Below are 21101 nucleotides of genomic sequence, written 5' to 3'. Positions count from 1 at the left end.
GAATCTAATATTAATTTATTTATAATTTACTTATTTTATTTCCAGTTTTGAATTCTCTCTCCTTCCTCCTATTAAGAAAGCAAGAAAACCAAAATCCATTACATGCACATGGATAAGTAAGTAAAACAAATTCCCTAATTAGGCATGATGGAGGGAGAATCTTGACAAAACAAAAACTTCCCCAATTTCCTGGATCACAAACCATGTCCTGGAATAATTAATCCTTTGAGCTCAGGACCTCATTGTGGCCCCCTACATCAAGCCGACTCCAGTCCCCCACCATTTTCTCCTCGGCTGCCTCCAACCCTGTAACTCTGGGACTATAATCAGATCAACACTGCTATTGGAAAGAATGAGTCAATATACCTCCCTGGGAAGATGAGGGTCAGAATTAGGAGAGAAGTCGAGTGACTGAAGATTTGGAGAGAGATGCAGATGCTTCAACTCCTTCTGTTTCCTGAATCCCATAGCTTCTCTCTAACTCTTCAAACCAAAACCCCCTGGCCCGGCCTTCCCCTTGTTTATTTCCCTCTATTAAAGTGTGCTCTTGAAAGAAGGGACTATCTTCCCTTTTGACTTCATAGCTCCAGAACTTGGCACAAAAACATAAACTGAAATAAACGTTCACCTTATACATAGCCGTTGCTTAAGAAATGCCTGTTGGTTGGTTGGCATTTCATTCATCGATTCATTTATTAGGTGCGTCGGCACGTAGTAGGCACATAGTAAATGTCTGTTGGATTTATTGGACCCCAGCATGGCAGAGAGAGCTAGCCTCAGTACAAGTGACTACTCTGCCCCTCAAGAATATGCAATCCTGCACAAGTTGCTTAATTTTTTCCGTGTGGTGCAGCCCTGGACTCTGAATTGCAGAGATGGTGCTGACTCCGACTGGCAGAGATGATTTCCACATTTCAATAGTTCCCGGTATCAATAAAATCACAGGTCCAATCTCTATGCCCTATCACTTCTTGGGAGGGGGAAACTGAGGAAAATAGACCCGAGAGAGAGGAGAGGAAGGAGATCTCCGTTTCTGTCTCTTCAGGAACTGGATTTGCTGCACTCTGAGATGTGTGCTAAGTGATAGGTACAACTTAGAGCGGTTGCTTCAGCTTCCAGGTAGAGGACACCATAGCAATTTAGGGGAGGATTTGGCCCTGCTTCGGCATGGCGCAAGGTTCGTGTCCAGAATGGCCAGTAGGTGGGGCACTAGTCCGGGCAGTGACTGAACTTCGAGGTTCCCAAGTCTGCCCTTATTTTGGGGTATGGGCTCCCCACAGTGCAGACACCCCTCATCCTAGATCCTCGTCTCCCCCCAGGAGGATCTGCAAGCACTTAACTCCTTGAAGGGAACAACAACTTAATGGACTCTAGGGTAGTCTGAGGGAAGGAATCTTTTTGGCTCCAGCTGTGACCCCAAAGTGGCTGGGAACCAGGTAGCTCTGGACCCCAGCCCAGGCAGCTCTAAAGAATAAAGCTAGTCTAGGCGATAGGATAAGAAGGAAGATGGGGGCAGGTTGGAACCTTTCGCCCCAATCTCTTTTCATCCCAGTGCCTCAAAGAGTTTTACAAGGTGGGAACTGACTTTTATGGGTTCTGAGGTAGAGAGGTCTCCAGGCTTGGGATGGAGGTGAGACTAACTTCCCAGTCCCTCAGGGCAGGGTGTCTGGGGTGAGGGGAGGGGAAGGGGGCTGGGGCAGATCTAGGTGGAAATGAATCAGATGGTAATTAGGCCTGTCTGAATCCCAGGAAATGGGATGGTGTTAAAGCGAGCTGGGCAAAGGGGATGAGACAGCTGCTGAGGCTGAGGAGCTGGGGACTGCTCCCCCAGCCAAGGTCGGTCTGTCTCTGCATTTCCGATGCAGAGAAGCTGGGGGCCTTGGCGTTTGGGCAAACCGGGCCAGGAAGCCGCGAGGGTTTTTGGTAGGGGGGGGAGTCACTAATGGAGCTGACCGCAAGGTGGCCTTGGAAGAGGTCAGCCTGGGGTAGGATCGAAGCGGCTCCATTCGCCTCCTTCCCTCATCTTCCCCACCTCTTCACCTCCTCCCTCCCCCCCGCGCCTCCCACCGCACACCCTCTGTCCTTGTGGCCGGAGACCATTAGTGGCGACAAGGTAGCTGTCTGGAAACTGGCCCTGTACTCAAAATAACCGAGTGACCTCAGCCTCCTGTCTCCTCTTCTGTGTGGTCTGGGCTGGGGAGCTGGGGAGGGGATTCTGGCCGTGTCCCTTTAAGGGGGGGGGAGGAATTCGGCAAAGGGTGGTCTTGGGAAAGCAGAAATAGCGTCTAGTCCCTTTAAGAGATGGGGGGGTAGAGAGAGCGGGAGTGAGGGGGTGGGAGGTCCCTGGAAATCGGATGGAGCTGGATAATGAATGGGTTAAGTGGCTGAAGGTAGCTCCGGGGCTACAGAATGAGTCCTAGGTCTTTAAAAGGGGGCGGGGAGGATGCCGCTCCATTCCCACTCGCGGCTCCGCCTCTCCCAGAGTTTCCATTCCCGGGTTCGGTGGTGCTGGGGAGGTGGGAGGTGGGTCTAGCTTTTGGGGCGGAACCGGGCCCGGCCGGGGGAGGGGCCTAGAGGCGGAGGGCGGGGTTGGGCCGCGCTGGGCCGGGCCCGGCCGCGCGGGGCTGGGGCAGTGTCTCGGGTCTGGCGGCGGGAGCAGCATGGATTGGGGCACGGAGCTGTGGGTGAGTCTGGTTCCGGCCCCCCCCCACTCTTTCCATCAGCCCCCTCCGTCTCTTGGGAGCCCCCCCCCTCTGTTTCCCAGTGCCCCCTCCCAGTTTTCTCCCTTAGCTGCTATCCCAGGTCAGTCCTCGTCCCCTTCTCTCCCCGCTCCGGGTGAGTCCTCTTTCCGCGCCCTCTCTCAACTCTTCCACCGGCCTCTTCGCCGTTCTCTTCCATTTCTTTCCCATTCCCCTCCACTTTCTCTTCCAGTTCTCTCCTAGTTGGCCCCTCACGTCTATTCCAGTGCCCCCCCCCCTCAATCTTTTCCAATTCCCTTTCCTCTTAACCCCCCTTTGCAATTCTCTTCACTTTGATTTCAGTTTCTCTTCCCTGGCGGCTGCAATCATCTCCCTTAAAGTAATTTCTCTCCAGTTCCCTTCTATTCTCAGTTTTCTCCTAGTTCCCCTTCTCCTCTCCCGCTCCTTTCCCCCGACTCCCTTACAGGTCTCTTCCACTCCCCCTCCCCCGGTGCTTTCAGGCCTTCTAACTCCCCTCTTTTCTCTTTCTCACGCTCCCTCCCGTTTGCCTCCTTTCCTCAGTTTCTTCTCCCAGAATTCTTCTCCCGTTCCCCTTCCCACACCTCCCCGGTCTCTCCTAGCGTCTTCCTCCCCACCGCGCTTAGAGTGCTGCCTTTTGTCGCCGGACTAGCCTCCCTCTCCCCTTTTGAACTCTAGGGTTGGAAGGGTGGCGGAGAGAGCTAGGAGACTCCTCCGGGCCGGGAACTCCCCTTTCTCCAGTCCTGACCTAATTGACCTCAGCCGAAGTTATTTATGCCTCATTTCCAAAGGGCCCTCTGCCAGTCGGACCCTGTCCCTCCTGCCCCACCCACACAGGATCCCGATATCCAAGAGGTCCGAGGTGGAGGCTGGACTCCTTGGAGTCCTGTAGCCAGCTCCCTCTCCTTCGCATATATGCCCCGCTTTCATAGCCCTGAGGAGGCCGGGCCGGCTAGCCCGGCTGGAGGGGGACCGATGTTCGGGGGAACCGAAGGGTTTCCCAGTGACTAGGACAGGCCACTCAGCACCCGACCCTTGATTTTTGGGGGGAGAGTGTGGAGGGTTGTCACTAGTGACCCCTCCCTTGGCTTGAGCTACTGTGTTTACATCCCTTGCTCTCCTCCCCCTCCCACCCCCCCAACAGGAAGTGGATTTCCTTCCCAGCCTAATGCCTGGGCCAGGGATCCTAGCCCTCCCCCCACCCCACCCCCAAAAGGCCCAGTCCTTAGACTGCCTGGGTCCCTTCCCCTGGCTGGGCCTCAGGCCCTCTTCTCCCTGTTTTGTTTTCCTTACCCCTGGCCCTCTGGCCCTCAGTCTCTCCCTCTCCCTGGCAAACCAGTTTGTCCTCGATGGATGTCTCATAGTTTGGCTCCGTTCAACTTGGACCTTTGGGAAGGCTCCTAATCTAGGGCTGGAAGGAAGATTTCTTCCCACCCCTAGCCCTGGCTCTGGCTCTGGCTCTCCCCCTGCCCTCCTTGACCCTCTGGCTTTGGGAGTTCCTGGGGGAGGGGGAGGGGTGAGTGGGGGTGGGAGCTTCACTCCATGGACTCTGGCCTTGGGTCCCTGGTGAGCATCGAGTTGCCCCAAGTTACTGGGGCCTTCCCTTGGGGAAAGACTTGATTTTTGATGGGCCCGGCCTTAGTTTCTCCTCTCACTTTGGGGCCTGAGCTCAGTGGAAGGCGGATGAGCTGTGTGGGGGCTCCGGCACTAGGGTCATTCCCTGGGAATCGAGCTGGTGCCAGATGAAGGGGGGGGGGAGTGTGTGGCAAGCTGGAATAGGTCACCTATTTTGAGCTCCCTGACCAGGTCAGGCTCCTTCTTATCTTACTGGGTCTCTGGGTCTTTGCCCAGGGGCAGCTGGTTCAGTACATAGCTGGAGGGTTAGGGTGGGGTAGAGTGTTAAGCAGAGAGCTACCAGGTGGTTGTTAGGACCCAGGATTTCCCCTTGTCTCCAGTAATGCTTTCTTCAGCCATATTGTCCCAGGAAAGCTCTGACACTTCTTCCAGTGTGACTTGGAGACATCTTTCCCTCCCTTGTTCTCTTTTAGGGAATGGGGGCCTGGTTCCTGAGCTCCTCCCTCTTCCTGGCTGGGATTAATCCATTTACTGGGCTCTAAAGGACTGGCCTGAGACTGATAACATCCCTGCGGGGAGAGGGAGGGCAGACTGAAGGCTAAAGGCCTTAAATAGTGGGAGAGGGGTTGTCCTGCCTTCTTTTAGAATCTAGGGTCTTCTCCCATGAAGGGGGAAGGGATAGAGAAGCTGAGGACTCTGGGGAAGGAGTCTAGTTAGCCATGGGAGGTGTGAGGAGTCTGGTCTCCAGAAAAAGTCTTAATTCCTCTTTCTCTAACTCTTCATCATCATCCCCCTCCCTTGGCTGCTGGGAGTTCCCATCCCCAGGGGCCTGGAAAATCCAGGGCCCTCCAGAAATCCCCAGGAATCCCAGTCAAGGAGGGGGATCTTATGCTCTGCAGTCCTGTTCCCCAGGAAAGTAGGAGTACTCTACCTGGGAGGAGAAACTTCAGAATAAATGGCTACACCAATTTCTTGCCACTTTCTAAAGCCTGACTCAGATGAGGAAGGGCAGGGAGATAGGTTAAGAAGGGAGTATTAGAATATCAAAATTGAGAGAGATCTCAGACATCTTCTCATCTTACAGATGAGGAAACTGAGGTCCTGAGAAAGCCAGGAATTTAACCTAAGGTCACCGAACTAGGAATGGGGAACAGAACCCAGTCAGCTTTTGAAACTCCACCTAGTGTGGGATTGCCTAATGGAATAGCTACATGCTATTGGGGGACAGGGGTGGGGAAGAGAGTAAATATGGACAGGAGGAGGTGCTTTGATGTTATATGATGGGGCCTGGAATAAGAGAAAAGGAGCACTCCAAAATACTTGGGATTTTATGGATACTATTTGTGACTCAGGGGGGGACTGAGTCAATGAATAGGGTTTAGGATAGGACTTCCCTTGAAACTCTTGAGGGGGAGGGACGGAGGGAGGGAGGGAGGGATGAAAAGAGACAGAATGTGTGTGTGTGTGTGTGTGTGTGTGTGTGTGTGTGTGTGTGTGTGTGTAAAATGAGAATTTTCCTCATTTGGGGAGGGCAGTGATGATATTTCCTTTTATCTTCCTACTGCACCCAGGTAATTGGGGAAGTAACAGGTTAATAGATTTTAGCGGGGAAACCCTTTTATGGGGAGACTGAGGCCATGGGAATTAAGTGATATCCTCAAGGTCAGATAGGGAGTAGAACCAGTACTCTAAACCACAGGCCCATTTTCTGATTCTTGTGTTCCATGTGGGCCAAACAGCTAGGGTCCACCTAAGCTGTAGACTTCCTGGGTCCCCCTGGAGGAACCCCTGATCCCAGGCCTTGGGGGTTGGGGGGTTAAGTACTATTAGCCTCTGGGGCAATGCCCGCCTCTTGCCTGCCAGTAACACTGCCCCCCTCTCTGTCTTTCTGTAGTGCCTGACTCACCCACTCCTGCCCGCCCAGCCGGATTTTCCGGAATGGAGGGGGATTAGGGGTGTGTGTGGGGTAACCTGGCTGGAGCTGGGGCCTTGGGGGTAAGGACCAGGGAGCAGGCAGGCTCCAGGCTAATTTTGTCCCTGGGAGAAGAGCAAAGATTCTGTGAAGCTCTTGTAGAGTCCCCCCTCTCTCTTCCAGCCCTGCCCTGAAAAACTCTTGGTTTTTGGTGGATGGGGATTCAGTCCCACCACCTTCGCTCCTTCTGGCTCTGGGACCCTGATGGGAGGGGGAACACCTTCTGCTGCCCATGGCTTCTCTTTTCTCAGGTCCCTCCTCCAGAAGGGCTGTTTTCCTGGCCACTCCCAGTCCAGGCCTTTGGGGTGGGGCTTTGTTGGCTACACCCACAGAAGGGGGGGGGGAATTGAAGCTGGGAGCCCGGACTCCCCGGGCCTCTCTGAGGTCATAAATTTGGAGATGGCTGCCCCTGGAATGAACATTAGATTTCTCCTTTTACAGAGAAGGAAACTGAGGTTCAGAGAGGGCACAGAATGTGTTTAAAAGTCATGTCCCTTTTCTTTCCCCACATTTCCTGCTCCCCTTCAGGACCAGTTTGAGGTGATCGAACGCCACACGCAATGGGGCCTGGACCTGTTAGACAAATACGTGAAGTTTGTGAAGGAACGGACAGAAGTAGAACAGAGCTATGCCAAGCAGCTCAGGTGGGCCTCAGGGTGGGGTAGCAGGGCTCAGCGTGGGGACCCGGGCTGGTTAATTCAGCTGCCAGGCTCCGGGGAGCTTAGGGGAGGCTCAATCTGGGGTAAAATCCCTTAGGATTTGGGCTGTGAGCGGAGGTGGAATGCTGGGAAGGACTATGGGACGAACCTTCTTGGGATCCTTTTCAGTGTGGAGGGGGCCGAACTTAAACTTAACGGTTCTCTTCCTTTCTCTCCTACCCATCTTCCTGACAGGAGCCTTGTGAAAAAATACCTACCCAAGAGATCGACAAAGGATGATCCGGAGTCGAAGTGAGGAGGGAAGATGTGGCTGGGGTTGTGGAATTGATACCCTTCTCCCCTCCTGCATCCCCTGGATGCAGATGTCAATCATTACTAAGTTCTCCCCTCTGTTTCTGTCCCTGCCCCAGGTTCAGTCAGCAACAGTCTTTCATGCAAGTTTTACAAGAGCTCAATGACTTTGCTGGCCAGCGGGAACTGGTGGCTGAGAACCTGACCATGCAAGTGTGTCTGGAGCTGGCCAAGTATTCCCAGGACATCAAACAGGAGCGGAAAATGGTGAGGGCATCCCCAAAACTCCAGGCCTTCACTCTAATTTCCCCCTTCTGCCAAGGCAGTCCCCCTACTCCATTTCTGCTGGTCCACTTGGGTCCCAGGACCTCATTCTAAGCTCTCCCTCCAAACCTGCAGCATTTCCAGGAGGGCCGCCGGGCGCAGCAGCAGCTGGAAAATGGACTCAAGCAGCTGGAGAATGTGAGTGCTCCGAGAGGGGGAAAAAGAGAAGGAGAGAGGGCGGAGAAGTGAGCAGAACCACACCTGGGGGTCCTACAGACCTCTCAGCTGCTGGGCCAGCAGGGCCAGGACACGGGGTGGTGGACCGCCTTAAATGTCCCTACTTAAGTCCTGGCCACAGTCAGTGAGAAAAGCCCGGGCAGAGGGGCAGGAGCCTCGAGTTTTTAGTCCTACATTATTACTAATTAACTCGTTTGACTGTGATACATAAAATAAAAACTCTGCCCCTGATAGACTGGATTGGGAGTGAGGGGCTTTCACCTCGGGACTCAATTTTTCCTTCTGTAAAATGGGAAAAGGAGCCCCTCTCCCTCTCCCCCCGGGGTGAGGGGGAGGGCTCACCCTTAGGTGACTTCTTTCTCCTTGTCACCTTCCTCAGAGCAAGCGGAAGTTTGAACGAGACTGTCGGGAGGCCGAGAAGGCGGCTCAGACGGCCGAGCGGCTGGACCAGGACATCAACGCCACCAAGGCTGATGTGGAGAAGGTGGGAGGGCTGTGGGACTTGGGGGTGAGGGTGGGGCTGTGCGTGGCGCGGGCCATAACCCCAGAGTGACCTCCCGCAGGCAAAGCAGCAGGCCCACGTGCGCAGCCACATGGCCGAGGAGAGCAAGAACGAGTACGCCGCCCAGCTCCAGCGCTTCAACCGTGACCAGGCCCACTTCTACTTCACGGAGATGCCGCAGATCTTTGATGTGAGCAGCCCGAGCCTCCGGGGGTTCCGGGGGTCCAGGCCCTTCTCTGTTTCCCCAGATTCCCTAAAGACCCTCCTCCGAGCCCCAGCATCTCAGGTACTCCCCCTGCCAGCCCTTCCCCTCACTCCCCTGTGCCTCCCCAGAAGCTCCAGGACATGGACGAGCGGCGGACGGCCCGGCTTGGCGCGAGTTACGGACTTCTGTCCGAGACCGAGCTCCAGGTCATGCCCATCATCGGGAAGTGCCTGGAAGGCATGAAGGTGGCTGCTGCCGCTGTGGACCCCAAGAACGTGGGTGCTGGGCCCCGGGGGGGCTGGCAGTGCCAGTGATGGCCCTGGGGGAGGGCGGCTGCAGGGAGGGCCAGAGCCCCGAGGAGGCCCGAGAGCCGAGCCCAGGGCCAGAGCCCCGAGGAGCCCCGAGGAGGCCCGAGAGCCAATCCCCAGGCAGGGAGCTCCGAGGAGGCCCGAGAGCCGAGCCCAGGGCTGGAGCCCCGAGGAGGCCCGAGAGCCAATCCCCGGGCAGGGAGCTCCGAGAGCCGAGCCCAGGGCCAGAGCCCCGAGGAGGCCCGAGAGCCAATCCCCGGGCAGGGAGCTCCGAGGAGGCCCGAGAGCCGAGCCCAGGGCCGGAGCCCCGAGGAGGCCCGAGAGCCAATCCCCGGGCAGGGAGCTCCGAGGAGGCCCGAGAGCCGAGCCCAGGGCCAGGGCCCCGAGGAGGCTCGAGAGCCGAGCCCAGGGCCAGAGCCCCGAGGAGCCCCGAGGAGGCCTGAGAGCCAATCCCCGGGCAGGGAGCTCCAAGGAGGCCCGAGAGCCGAGCCCAGGGCCAGAGCCCCGAGGAGGCCCGAGAGCCAATCCCCAGGCAGGGAGCTCCGAGGAGGCCCGAGAGCCGAGCCCAGGGTGGGAGCTCCAAGGAGGCCCAAGAGGCAATCCCAGGGCAGGGAGCTCTGAGAGCCAAGCCCAGGGCCAGAGCCCCGAAGAGGCCCGAGATCTGAGCCCAGGGCAGAAGTTCTGAGGCCTGCTCAGGCACAGGTGATCCTGTCCTGGGGCCCTCCTTGCCCTCGGCTCGATTCTCCAGCCGTAAAATCAGATTGGTGAACTTAGATGATCCCTGAGGTCGCCTCGGCTCAGGCGCCCAGAGGGCCCTTTCTGCTATAATCTGTGAGAAGCCACCAAGTGGGATAGCGGCCAGATGGCAAGAACCTGGACTGCCCCCAACCCCCCGTCTTCCGCCTGCTTCCCAGGATTCCCAGGTGCTCATCGGCCTGCACAAATCTGGCTTCACCCGTCCCGGTGACGTTGAGTTTGAGGACTTCAGCCAGCCTATGACCCGCGCCCCCTCAGATAGCAGCCTGGGACTCCCCCCAGACGGGCGCCCCGACCCACGAGGGCCAGTCAGGAATCGCCCCAAGCGCTGGCCCTTTGGGAAGAAGAATAAGGTAGGGGTCAGGGAGGCCTGGGCGGGCTCGCCTTGTGTGCAGGCATGCTCCATTCTGAGCCTTCCCCTGATGGGGGCGGGAGCCGGATGGGGAGGGGTATCACTGACCAGAGACACGAATGACTGGGGGTGGGTGGGGCCCGTTGAGTCAGCCCCCTCACCCCAGGGAGCCACCGGCCGGAACACCGAGTCCCGGGCTGGAATCTTCCTCTTGGCTCTTGTCCCAGCTGGGATTGAGAACCCAGTCCCCTGGGGCTGGAGCTTCAGGGCGGGGGCAGAGGGGCTGAGGAGGGTTCCCAGCTTGAAGGTTTAACGTGGGGCTTCCTGCTCTGCATGCAGCTGGCTCTCACCGAGATTGGGGTCAGAGAGAGAGCTCTGGGGAGGGGGCGTGTGAGAGAAAGTGTGTCTGTGAGTGTGTGTGGGTGTGGGGAGATGGGGAAGTGGGGAAGTGGCTCGCAGGGGAAGCTGTTCACTGTTCCTTCTCTCATTCTTGGGGACATCACTTCGTGGGGGGGCGGCGGTTGGAGGCTAAACTTTCTTTTCCCGCTGACCTGGCCCCAGGCCCACTCCTCCAGGGCTCTCCCCAGTGCTCCTCTCAGGTTCTCCTGCCTCTGACCTAGCCCCAGGCTCCCAGATCCTGAGGGTGACCTTTGATCCCAAGGGATTTAATCTTTGACCTGCCACCTCTTGCTGTCCTGGATCTGCTCCTTCTGCATGTGTGGACTAGGGAAGACAAGGCCTGAGATGGGGGGGCTACAGTAGGGGAGAGCAGGGGAGCCAGGATTCCTTGCCCAACAAAGGGAGGCTTGGTAAACAGTAGGGTGTTCTGGGCCTCCTGGGAGCTCATGGCCTTGTCTTCTTGTCCCCCAGCCCTCGCTCCGTATTTTGTGTTGCTCTCTGGAATGTGCATGTTTTGTGTCCCCGTGTGTATGTGTGTCCCAGTTTTCTTACCGTTTTTTTTCTCCATTTTGTGTTTCTTTTTTTCCTTTTTTGTGTGTTTGTCTGTCCATCCATCCCTGCTCTTGACCACCCCCATCCCATACCCCATCCCTTGCCCCCCGCCTGTAGCTGCCCCCTCCACCCCTGTCCCCCCTGGGGGGCCCCCCTCCCTCGGCGTACGCTAATGGACCCCCATCCCCTCGCTTCGGCCGGGACCCCCTGGCCTTACTGAGTGAGATCAGTAAGTCAGTCAAGCCCCGGATAGCCTCCTTCCGCAGCCTCCGAAGTCGAGGGGTAAGTGGGCCCTCGGACCCCTGGGGAGGGCCTCAGGGTGCTGAGGTGATGAGCCCACCCTCCCCACACCGGTAAGGGAAGGGGTGGGTCAAGACGGCTGGGCGCCAGGCAGCTCCACCCTGATCACCCTCCTCCTCTCCCTCTCACCCCTGTCTTCCCACTGCCCACTTAGGGTTTCATTAGGAGGGGTCAAGGGCTGAGTGTCAGCCCCACCAGTCCATGACTTTGCTCCTTGGGCTACTGGGCTGGGGGGCGACAGGGAGGACATTAGGCCTCCTGGGAGAAGGTTGAACCTCCTTCCATCTTTCCTCATAGACAGTGGCCACGGAGGATTTCAGCCACCTGCCCCCTGAGCAACGAAGAAAAAAGTTGAAACAGCAATTGGAAGAGCGAGGGCGGGAGCTGCAGAAGGAGATCGATCAGAGGTGAAGAGGGGGGCGAGAAGGGGGGCGTCGGGGGCGCCCGGGCCAACCTCTCACTCTCCAGAGGATGTGGGCAGCAAGGCCCGGGGCGGGCAGGGGCCTGCCAAGGTCATGCCAGCAGCAGAGACGCCCTCCCAGCACCGGCTCCCTCGGGCCTGGCCATTTTCTTTTTATATTTGCTCTGCTTGGCTGAAATGGAAAGAGCTTGGAGGGGTAGGGGCATGGGGCCAAATGGCTGCTTTACGTAAGATTTGCTCAATTAGAATTACACAGTTGGGTTGCCTTGCTGAGGGAGGGAGCTCCCCGTCGCCAGAGGCCTCGCAGCCACTTTTGGGGCAGCCAGCTGGGGCTAGGGTGGGACCAGAAGCCCTCCCAGTCCCCTTGTGCTGACCGGGAGAGCTGGGCAGACTGAGGAACCTGCCTTCCCTCGCTTGCTAGGGAGGCTCTGAAGAAGATGAAGGACGTTTACGAGAAGACGCCGCAGATGGGTGACCCTGCCAGCCTGGAGCCCCGCATCTCAGAGACCCTGGGCAACATCGAGCGGCTGAAGCTGGAGATCCAGAAGTATGAGGTGAGCGGCTCCGGTCTGGGACCTGGCCACCGGCCCCGCTGAGTCACTGGGGGAGGGGGGGCTCCAGCTGTTTCCCATCATGGCCTAGGCAAGCAGCGGAGTGACCTCAGGAAACCTCCCCGGCTCTGCTCCGAAGGTGGTGGGAGATGAGGCGCGGGGGGACACGGCCAAGCAGCCCTTCCCAAACGCTCTTTGCTTTGCTCTTTAGACGTGGCTGGCCGAGGCCGAGAACAGAGTTCCGGGGAACCGCAGCGATAGTCTGGGCCGGCAGGGCCGCCCCCCAGAACCTCCCTCTGGGGCTCCCCCTGATACAAATAACTGTTCTTCTGATAAGGAGAGGTAAGGGGCTGGGGCCTATTTCTCCTGGGGTTGAGGGGTGGGGATGGGGGTTAACATCTGTATGTTGGAGAAGGGCCCTAGCTGGAGGGACAGGATGGAGGGAGATGGGAGGGAAACACACGAGAGATCGGATGCACAGCCTGGGTAATGGAGGCAGGCGGAGAGAGGGGGCTTCATGGGGGGGTGAGAGCAGTGGGGTCAGGGTATGGTGAAGGTTCACTTCCCACTCCTGCCCTCAGCCCAGAGGCCCCCCCTTCAGATGAGGGAACGGACACCTCCATCTACACAGAGTTTGAGGAGGACTTTGAGGAGGAGCCAGCCTTCCCCATCGGTCACTGTGTTGCCATCTACCAGTTTGAAGGTGAGAAGGAAGGAGGGGATAGTGGGGAACCCTCCTTGCAGGGCTTCCCCCCGGCCCCTGGGCCCTTCCAGGAGAACCGCCCCTTGGCGGGGAGGGAGCCCTGGCTTTGGAGTCAGTGCCTGGGAGAGACTCTGGTCTCTGCCACCTGGTGCTGACGAGATGCTGAGCTAGTGCTTCCTAGGCCTTATCTACAAATGGTCCCATCTCCACAGCCCTTCCATCTGGATTCTGGGACCTTGGGATTGGCCCGCATGGGGGAAGTAACTCCTATCCTGGGGTCCGCGGGGGTTTCTGGCCCCTCCTGAGGCTTGTTCCCATTTCCCATCAGGCTCGAGTGAGGGCACGATCTCCATGGATGAAGGAGAAGATCTATGCCTAATGGAGGAAGATAAAGGCGACGGGTGGACGAGAGTCCGGCGGAAACAAGGGGGCGAGGGCTATGTGCCCACCTCCTACCTTCGAGTCACCCCTAGCTGAACCTTCTGCCATCTGGGGGGTGGGTAGAGGGACCGCCGACGGGCAGTCTGCCCTGCCCCCTCCTTTCCTCCTAGGGCCTGGCTGTTGCTGCTTTAGGACCCTGCCCAGGGGGCCGGGAGTGGGGCTGGGCCTGGCTGCCCCTCACTCCACACCATGTATGCACTTTATTCCCGGAGTGGCCTAGGCTTCCGCTCCCCACATGCTCCTCAGCCCAGAGTTCTAGCTGGGGCCTGTGTAACCTCTGCTGCCGGGCCCAGCCCCACTGTGCCTCCTACACTCGATGTAAATACTTGTGCTCCAGCAAGTGCAGTTCTTTTTTTTTTTTTTTTTTTTTTAAAAAACAACAAAACAAAAACTTGTATAAATGGACTGTGTGCAGCCCCTGACGTGGAGCTTTATTGGGGGTTTGGGTGGGCGGACCCTCCCCCAGCCTGCTGTGTCCTCCCCCACCTGTCGGCTAGGGCCACCACAAAGGCCTCCTCTGTCCCTTCCTGCTGCTCAGCTTCTGGCTCCGCAGCCTGGAAGGGAGCCTTCATTTTCCATCTAGGTCTGCTGTGCCTCAGACATTATTGATCTGATCCCTGTGACTTGTGGTTAGGGATATGGCAAGTTCCCACTTTGTGAGCCTAAGGAGCTTATCCAAGAGGGGATGGGAGGGGGGTGGGCCTCTTAGCAATGTCCCCTTCCCCCTGTGGAAGCAAAACAAGGTTTGCTTCGGATGAAGAGCTGATCCAAAGCAGCAGATTCTGACTTAACGGGCAGCAACGAGGTAGTGAGTCCCTCTCCCCAGAAGCCTCCCGGGTTCTGGAAGGGCAGAGAAGCTGGGGCACTTCCTGGTCCCAGGAGGGAGGAGAGAAACTGGGAACGAGGGCTCAGTAGTTGTTGGCCCCCCCTTGCTCTGGAGGCTCTCACTGCTCCAGGTGTGGGTCCGGGTGGGGGGAGGGGGGAGAGCAGGGCTCACACCTGCCCAGCTAGCATTAGTCAGACTGGGGAGCAGGGGCAGAAAACTTCCATCTTCCCAAGAGGCTTGCGGTCCAAGGGGAGTTCTGGCTAACTAAGGGATCTTGATGGCCCCAGGGACCTCAGCCTTCGGGCTCCAGCCTCCGGGAGAGAGCACTGAGAACAAGGTGGAACTTCTTGTGCCGTTCAGTTGGTCCCACGCCAGCACCCCGGCTGCCCCAGAGGAGCCTCAGGGCAAACTCGGTCTGGAAGGCTTCGTACAGCTCCGGGGTGGGCTGGAAACCTAGGTGAGGGAAGAGCAGAGGCCGGGGTAAGGCAGGAGCTCCCAGGGGTGGCAGGAAGAAGGGGAGGACGCCGCTTACCCTTCAGCTTGGCCCTGGCCACCTCTCGGTAGTGGGAGGCGTTGTTGGCCATGGCGCGGGCTCCCTGCAACGTCCACAGCAGCCGCTCACAGCTCTCCTCGTTGGACCCCCACAGCTGGACCCCCTCCAGCAGCCGGGCCACGGGCACTATGTGAGGCAGGGCCACCTCCCCAGGCCGGCCCATCCCTGGGACAAGAAGAAGGGACCGCTGGGGCTGCCTGGCTCCGAATCTCGGCTCCATTCGGGTGGCCCCCTCCCTGCTGCCTTCACTTACCAGTCCCCTCATCCAGGGCTCGCACAAAGGGCTTGAGCTCCTTCTCGAAGGCCAGCGCAGCCTCCGTGTGGTTCTGCCGGAGGAGGCGCCATGTCTGCTCTAGCCGGGTGATCTGGGGGGAGCCGACACTCAGGCCCCAAACCCCTGGGACCCGGCTCCCTTCCCCCTCCCCTCCTCCACCTTACCTGGGGCAGCTGCAAGGCTGTCATCACTGAGGAAAGTGCAAACAGATCTCCGGTGCCCCCGGGGGCCCGGAGGGCCAGCGCCAGCTGGATAAGGCCGAGCAGGGTGGCCGCGCGTTCGGCCACCGGCCCTGAGCATCCCACCACAGCTATGGCCGCAGCCAGGGCCAAGGCCTCGTGCCTGGGGGGAGACTGGAGGGTCAGGGAGAAGAAAAGGGCGTTGGAGCCTGGGGCAGGGCTGTGGGCTGGGGAGCACTGCCAGGGAACAGAACCGAACGTAGGAGGCTGTGAAGTCTGGAGGGCAGAAGTAGCGATCCTTGGGAACCAATGACAGCCAGTGGGGTGCGAGAATGTATGTGTAAATCATAAAATAGACCCCACATGATACGGCTTATTTTTGTATATGTAGCTAACTAACTAGTTTTTGCTACCTGGGCTGCTAAGATCCCCTTTACACTCTTCAATTTTGTTTGTAAGCTGAAAAGGTAATGCTGCCATCTGCATCCCCTTTAACTTTTACCATGCTGGACCAGAATCCCTGTGGTCTCACCCTAGTTATGGCTCTGGGGAGGATTGGAAGAAAAAGGAAAGTTTGAATAGTTCTGAGGATGGCCTGGTTATTCCCTGATGCTCCTCAGGGGAGAGGGGGAGAGACCGAGGCAGGCTTAGGGCTAGAACATGGAGCTCACCTCTCCAATAGGTTAAGCCGAAGCTGGTGACCATGAGGTAGTGTGAGGAGTTCCAGCCCCGATGGGACACCCATTGCCTGGCGCTGAATTCGAGTCACACCCAAAATCTGCACTGCCTGGGAGGAGAGGGGTGATGAGCCCAGGGAAAGTTGCCTTGGGGACATCTCGGGTCATGATGCTGCCAGATTCTGGGCCCCTGACCTGGCAGTCGGTGAGAAGCAGGTGTTGGGCTACGGTGTTCACATCGTGCTGCAAGAACAGGGCGCGAAGGGTCTTCAGGGCACTGGGCTCCAAGGGTCGGTTCTCAGGGCCCAACAAGCAGGAAGAAAAGGCTTGGGGCTGAAGGGCAGTGGGAATTCCTCCTCGGGGTCTCACAAAATCTTCAGCCTCTTCTTCCTCCCGCTCCTCCCACCAAGGGATCTCCTGTGCACCTTGTTTGTGGCTGAGGTGGGCGTGTGAGGCCTCGGGCTCCGGTCTGTCTCTGGGTCCATGGCCGGCCTCCTCCCTGCTCCCAGCTTCCTCCCCTGGCCTTCCCTTCCCTTGCAGGTGGAGCATCTCCTGGGGCACCAGCTCAGAGGAAGGGGGAGTCCCAGAGTGTTCAGGCAACATTACAGAAGGTGCCCGTGGAGGTTTGGGTGGAACCTTGGGATGCAGCTGCCCATCTGAACCCCACTGTGGGATGCCCCTGCTCAGGTACTGGGCCCTGCGCAATACAGGATCACTGCCAGTACGGAAAAGGGGGGAAACGGGAGGTACCACTTTGGCCATCTGGAGCTCATCTGGGAAACCAGAGATAAAAAGGGACAGATTTGGGGCTTGGAGACAACAAGGCAGCGATGGGGAGAAGTCAGAGGGGCACAAAGAGAAGGATTCCAGTGGAGTCCCAACGTACCTGGGCCTTTGCTCCCCTTAGGAGGGCCTCCCTTGTGCCCCAGGATATCTAGGCTGGCTGGCTGGCTACCACTGAGCTCCTTGGTCCTAATTGGCAATTCAGTTCAGGAAACATTAATGAAAGGTACCCATTTTCCCCAAGGAATTGTGCTAAATGTTAAGTAGTTACAAAGGAATCAATCCTCACATTGAAAGAGTTTACTTGTTATTAGAGGGACTGGGGAAGGGGGAATACCACATGCACAGATTAGTAACTACAAAAGACATGCTAAGTAATTTGGGGTTGGGGGGGAATTTCCATAACAACTGGTAGATTAGGAAAGGAAAGGCTTCCCCTCCCAGAGCTGAACTTTAAAGGGAACCAGGGAGTATACAAGGTACAGAGGGGAAGGGAGTACATTTTGAGACAGAACTGTAAAGCAAAGGTGTGCAAGTGGGAAATGGGAACATGAGACAGTTTCCTCCCTTTCAGAGGTCTCTGTGCCCATGCCCCCAGCTCATTTTGGGTCTGTCTAAATGAAGTCCCACCTCAAGGATGGGGATCCCTCTTCTCTTCCAAGGGTTTTTCAGCAACAGAGTGCTGTGACTGACGCTCTTCCCCGCCTTTGGCCCCAGTGTCACCCCATCTCCCCTTACCTGAGCAGGTCCCTGAAGGCCTGGCGAGCACCATCACTGCAGCCGTCCCCGCTCAGGCTCCGCCGGTGGTGGGGCTTGCCGGAGGTCACCGGATGTGGAGGTCCGTGGCGGGCTACAGGGCGAGAGGCCACGGCCCCCGAAGCCTGGGACAAGGGACGCTGCGTCGTCACATAACAGTTTACCAGGGCGGGCACGCTGGGGAAGCGCTCGCCTTCCAGCTGGAAGAGCGCCCGAGGCCTGCCAGGGCGAGGGCGCAGCTGGATCCGCACCACCTCCAGGTGGAGTGCTCGGCCGCCCCAGCAGCAGGACAGCACCAGGGGGCTGCAGCCCGAGGCCAAGGCAGAGGGGGAAGCCCATACCAGGAAGTCCCCGTCTGCCAGCAGCAGGGCTTCTGCTTCCTGGGGACAGAAAGGGCAAGATTGGCTTAAGGCTTGCAGCATCCGCAGGGCCAGGCTAGATGGTAGCCAGGGACTCGGTCCCAGAGACAGGAGTTTGACAACAGGGGGTAAAGGGCCCAGCAATGGGCCCAGATGTCTGACGGCCTGAGAGGCTGGACTGGATGGGCTAGGGGGCCCTCATTGACGGACGGAGGTACAGAGGTAGTAGTGTAGGGACACTGGGATGTGCCTGAATTTCAGGAGGGCGAGGAGACCTCAAGTAAGGGTGTGTGTGTGGTGGTGAGGGCTCAGATGTCTGGTCAATCCCTTCCCCCGAGTCTGGCTTTGCTAAGGGAGGCGATGGGAAATTAGGCTTGAGCCCCAGGTACCCAGAGTACCTCTCAGCCAGAAGTCTCCACCAGGGGGTGCTCTGAGTTTACCTTTTCAGACAGTCCTCCATGGTACCAGATCTGCTCAAGCAACTCTTTCTCAGGATCCAAAGGCTCCTCTCCCTTTTCCATCTGCAGCTCCTGGGCCCATAGAAAACACAAAGTAGGGGACAGGGATCCTTGAGGGGCACAGCATCTGGACTGGGAGTTAGGAGACCTAGAGTCTGACCCTAACTTGGCCAGGACAACTTGACCAAGTTTTTTACCTCCTAGGGGATCCCAGTTCCTTCATCTGTTTTAAAAAACCCAGGCCACATGGTAAAGGAAGCATGAGGAGCAATCAAAACATCCCAGAGTTGGAAAGGCCTTTAAAAAATAACAATGCTACATATATAAAAAGCTCCAAAGTTTACAAAGTCATTTCCCTGCAATTAATACCCTTAAATAAGAGCATGATGGGACCTTAGAATGTCAGAACTGGAAGGGGGCATAAGAACAGAGAACAACCAATGCTAGAGACCAAAGGAATCTTAAGAGGAGGTCATCTAATTCCAATGCTAGGTGGGCAGCGGACAAAGGGCTAGCCTTTGAGAAGCAGGAAAACCCGAATTCAAATTCAGCCTCAGACACAGCAGCAGTGTAACCATTGACAAGTTTGTTTGCCTCAGTTTCCTCAACTGCAAAGTGGGCGGTCCCTCTCGGAGTTGTGACGATTCAAAAAGTTTAACAGTGCCGGACACATAGTAGGTGGCTTAATAAATGTTTATTTCCTTCCTTCAGAGAGGGGAGTGTTATTTGTCTAGGGCTATACAGAGTTAACGCTCATTTTAGATAGAACTCAGGACTCAACTCTCAGTCCTGTTGGAGGGCCGAGCACAATTTGGGAGAGGAAACGAAGGGAAGGGAGCAAATGGACGGTTTCCCCAGTAGTTCTACTGTGCCAGAGGGTAGGGAGAATTCAGGACCTTAGGGCGTGGAGTTGGAGTTATGACTGTACCTGGGATTCCAGCGGCCTGAGTCAAGAGGGATGGGGAGTGGGGGGTGGGGATGGTGGAGAGGAGCAGAAGGAAGTTCCCGGGACAGAGCGAGGGGAAGGACTCCTTTCCAGCCACTTTCTCCTAATTCATGACCCCAAGCCTCGCATCCCCTCACCCCCAACCTACAGAAAGTCCCCGAGTGTAAATGTGGGAAGGAAGGGGCGGATGGGTGGAAGTTTCTATGTACTAGAGGTACGCGTGAGCACGGATGTCTCCAGCAGTAAGCGACCGCGGTTTCCCGTCCCCTTCGACCCTGCAGGTACAAAGTCGAAGACCTCTGGCAACAACCCCTCCGCCCCCCCGCACCTCTGCCCAGAGCCTTAGGAACCCACCTGGAGGGGCTTAAGTCAGGTGCAGCTGTTTCAGCTCCGGGCGCCTCAGTTCTGCACCTGGGCCGGCCCTACCTACAGCCCCAACCTCTGCCCAGAACCCCCGAACTCACCTGCAGAGGTTTAAGTCAGGAGCTTTCCTTCCAACGAAGAATGCACCTGGCCCCGCCCCAGCCTGGCCCCGCCCACCCACGGCTCCTACCTGGCCCCGCCCCACCCGCGGCCCCAACCTCACCTGGGATCTCACCTGGAGGGCGTTCTAAGTCTGGCGCAGCTATTCCAACCCGGAGCTTTCGCGCCTCGGCGCCGCCCTCCTCCGACAGCACCTGGCCCCGCCCACGGGGGAACCGCGCTGGCTCCGGCCCGTAACACCTCGCCACGCCCCCTCAGGTTCCTCCCAAGAGCGAGCAGCTGCGGAGGGGCGGAGCCATTGAATCATCCCCTATTCTTCCTTTCCCACCCCTACTCCTCCCCTTTCTGGTACAGAAATTTTTTCCGGGCCGTGGGGGGAGGGATGTGTCCGGGAAGGGGTGCCAGGGAAATGCCTCGACTTCTAAGGGGGGGAGGCGGCGGCGGTGGGCAGGTGAGCTGGGGACGTGGAAGAATAAAGCACCCGCTTTGAAGTCAGAGGGTGGGCCCCGGATTTCAGCTCCACCCATGTGGACTTGATGAAGTTACTTAATCAATCAATTAGAAGTGTTCACTTTAAATATTTATGTATTTATGAATGATTTTCAAGGATTCAATATCAAGTCGCTGCTGTTGCTTAAGATGACTGGCCAGCTGAACTAGGCCAGAATCCCCCTGATGAAGCTGCTTTTTCCTTATTCACAACTTGTTTTCCCTAAGAGAAGACAAAGTTGCCTCGGATTCCGTTGGCCCTGGATGTAGTTTCCTGATTACCTGGGGGATATAAAGTCCCAGCCCCGTGGAGTCTCACCCTTGAAGACTTGGGTGTCTAAAAGCATGGGAATCCCTTGATAAAACCTACTGAACCAAACACATTTCTACATGGAGATGAGAGAAGTTTTATCTAGAAAAAAAATTTTTTTTTTAAATAATAGCTTTTTATTATCAAAATATACGCAAAGATAGTTTTCAATATTCATCTTTACAAAATCTTGTGTTCCAAATTTTTTCATTCCCTCCTGTCCCTCCCCTAGGCAGCAAGTAATATATGTTAAACACATATAATTCTTCTATACATATTAGGAAAATTTATTTTTTACTAAGATTTTTTATATCAATATTCATTAGGGAAATTGGCTATAATTTTCTTTCTCTGTTTTGACCCCACCTGGTTTTGTTATCAGCATCTTATCTATGTCATAAAAGGAATTTGGTAGGACTAGATCTTTCTTTCCCTAAAGCATTTAATTAAAAAAAAAAAAAGATACATTTAGGGGCTTCTAGGAAGCACATTGGATAGAGCAGCAGCCCTGGAGGACCTGAGTTCAAATCTGGCCTTAGGAACTTAACACTTCCTAGCTGTGTGATCCTGGGCAAGTCACTTAATCCCAATCACCTCAGCAAAAAAAAAAAAAAGGCATTTATTAAGTGCCTACTATGTGTCACTTGGAGATACAAGAAAAAAAGAGAAACTTCCCTTGGCCTCAGTTTCTTCACCTGAAAATGAAGAGGTTGAATATGATCTCTGAGGTCCTTTCAGCTCTAAATTATGATGATTTCTTCCCAGATACAACTGAGATATGATTCCCTCACCTCCCTTCTCTC

The 21101-nt window shown here is 56.5% G+C and overlaps 2 protein-coding genes across 5 annotated transcripts; one reads left to right on the top strand and one right to left on the bottom strand.

Annotated features, from left to right (window-relative positions):
• Positions 1-2585: 2585 nt before the first annotated feature.
• TRIP10 (thyroid hormone receptor interactor 10) lies at positions 2586-13576 on the top strand. Of its 2 annotated transcripts, XM_031947726.1 has the most exons (15): positions 2586-2684; positions 6793-6908; positions 7158-7214; positions 7334-7481; positions 7614-7676; positions 8095-8199; positions 8279-8407; positions 8551-8697; positions 9645-9839; positions 10907-11071; positions 11387-11496; positions 11932-12064; positions 12273-12403; positions 12643-12764; positions 13093-13576. In XM_031947726.1, the coding sequence occupies exons 1-15, from the start codon at positions 2661-2663 to the stop codon at positions 13239-13241; spliced, it is 1794 nt and encodes a 597-aa protein (XP_031803586.1). In that variant the 5' UTR covers positions 2586-2660; the 3' UTR covers positions 13242-13576. The 2 variants fall into 2 exon arrangements, with proteins under 2 accessions (XP_031803586.1, XP_031803587.1); XM_031947727.1 differs by lacking the exon at positions 10907-11071.
• On the bottom strand, positions 13555-19543 carry SH2D3A (SH2 domain containing 3A). 3 transcript variants are annotated; one of them, XM_012542072.3, is made up of 10 exons: positions 19481-19543; positions 18053-18142; positions 17236-17633; positions 16601-16686; positions 15910-16487; positions 15709-15824; positions 15023-15200; positions 14838-14949; positions 14564-14749; positions 13555-14484 (listed from the first exon to the last, which is right to left on the bottom strand). In XM_012542072.3, exons 2-10 carry the CDS (start codon positions 18131-18133, stop codon positions 14324-14326), a joined length of 1896 nt encoding a protein of 631 aa, XP_012397526.1. In that variant the 5' UTR covers positions 18134-18142; positions 19481-19543; the 3' UTR covers positions 13555-14323. The 3 variants fall into 3 exon arrangements, with proteins under 3 accessions (XP_012397526.1, XP_031803584.1, XP_031803585.1); XM_031947724.1 differs by having other exon boundaries at positions 13555-14749; XM_031947725.1 differs by lacking the exon at positions 19481-19543 and adding an exon at positions 19371-19470 and having other exon boundaries at positions 13555-14749.
• Between the last annotated feature and the right edge of the window lie 1558 nt (positions 19544-21101).

Source organism: Sarcophilus harrisii, chromosome 1, assembly GCF_902635505.1.
Source record: "Sarcophilus harrisii chromosome 1, mSarHar1.11, whole genome shotgun sequence".
Lineage (NCBI taxonomy): Eukaryota > Metazoa > Chordata > Mammalia > Dasyuromorphia > Dasyuridae > Sarcophilus > Sarcophilus harrisii.
Note: the sequence above shows the minus strand (reverse complement) of the source record. Positions and strands in the feature narration are given on the sequence as shown.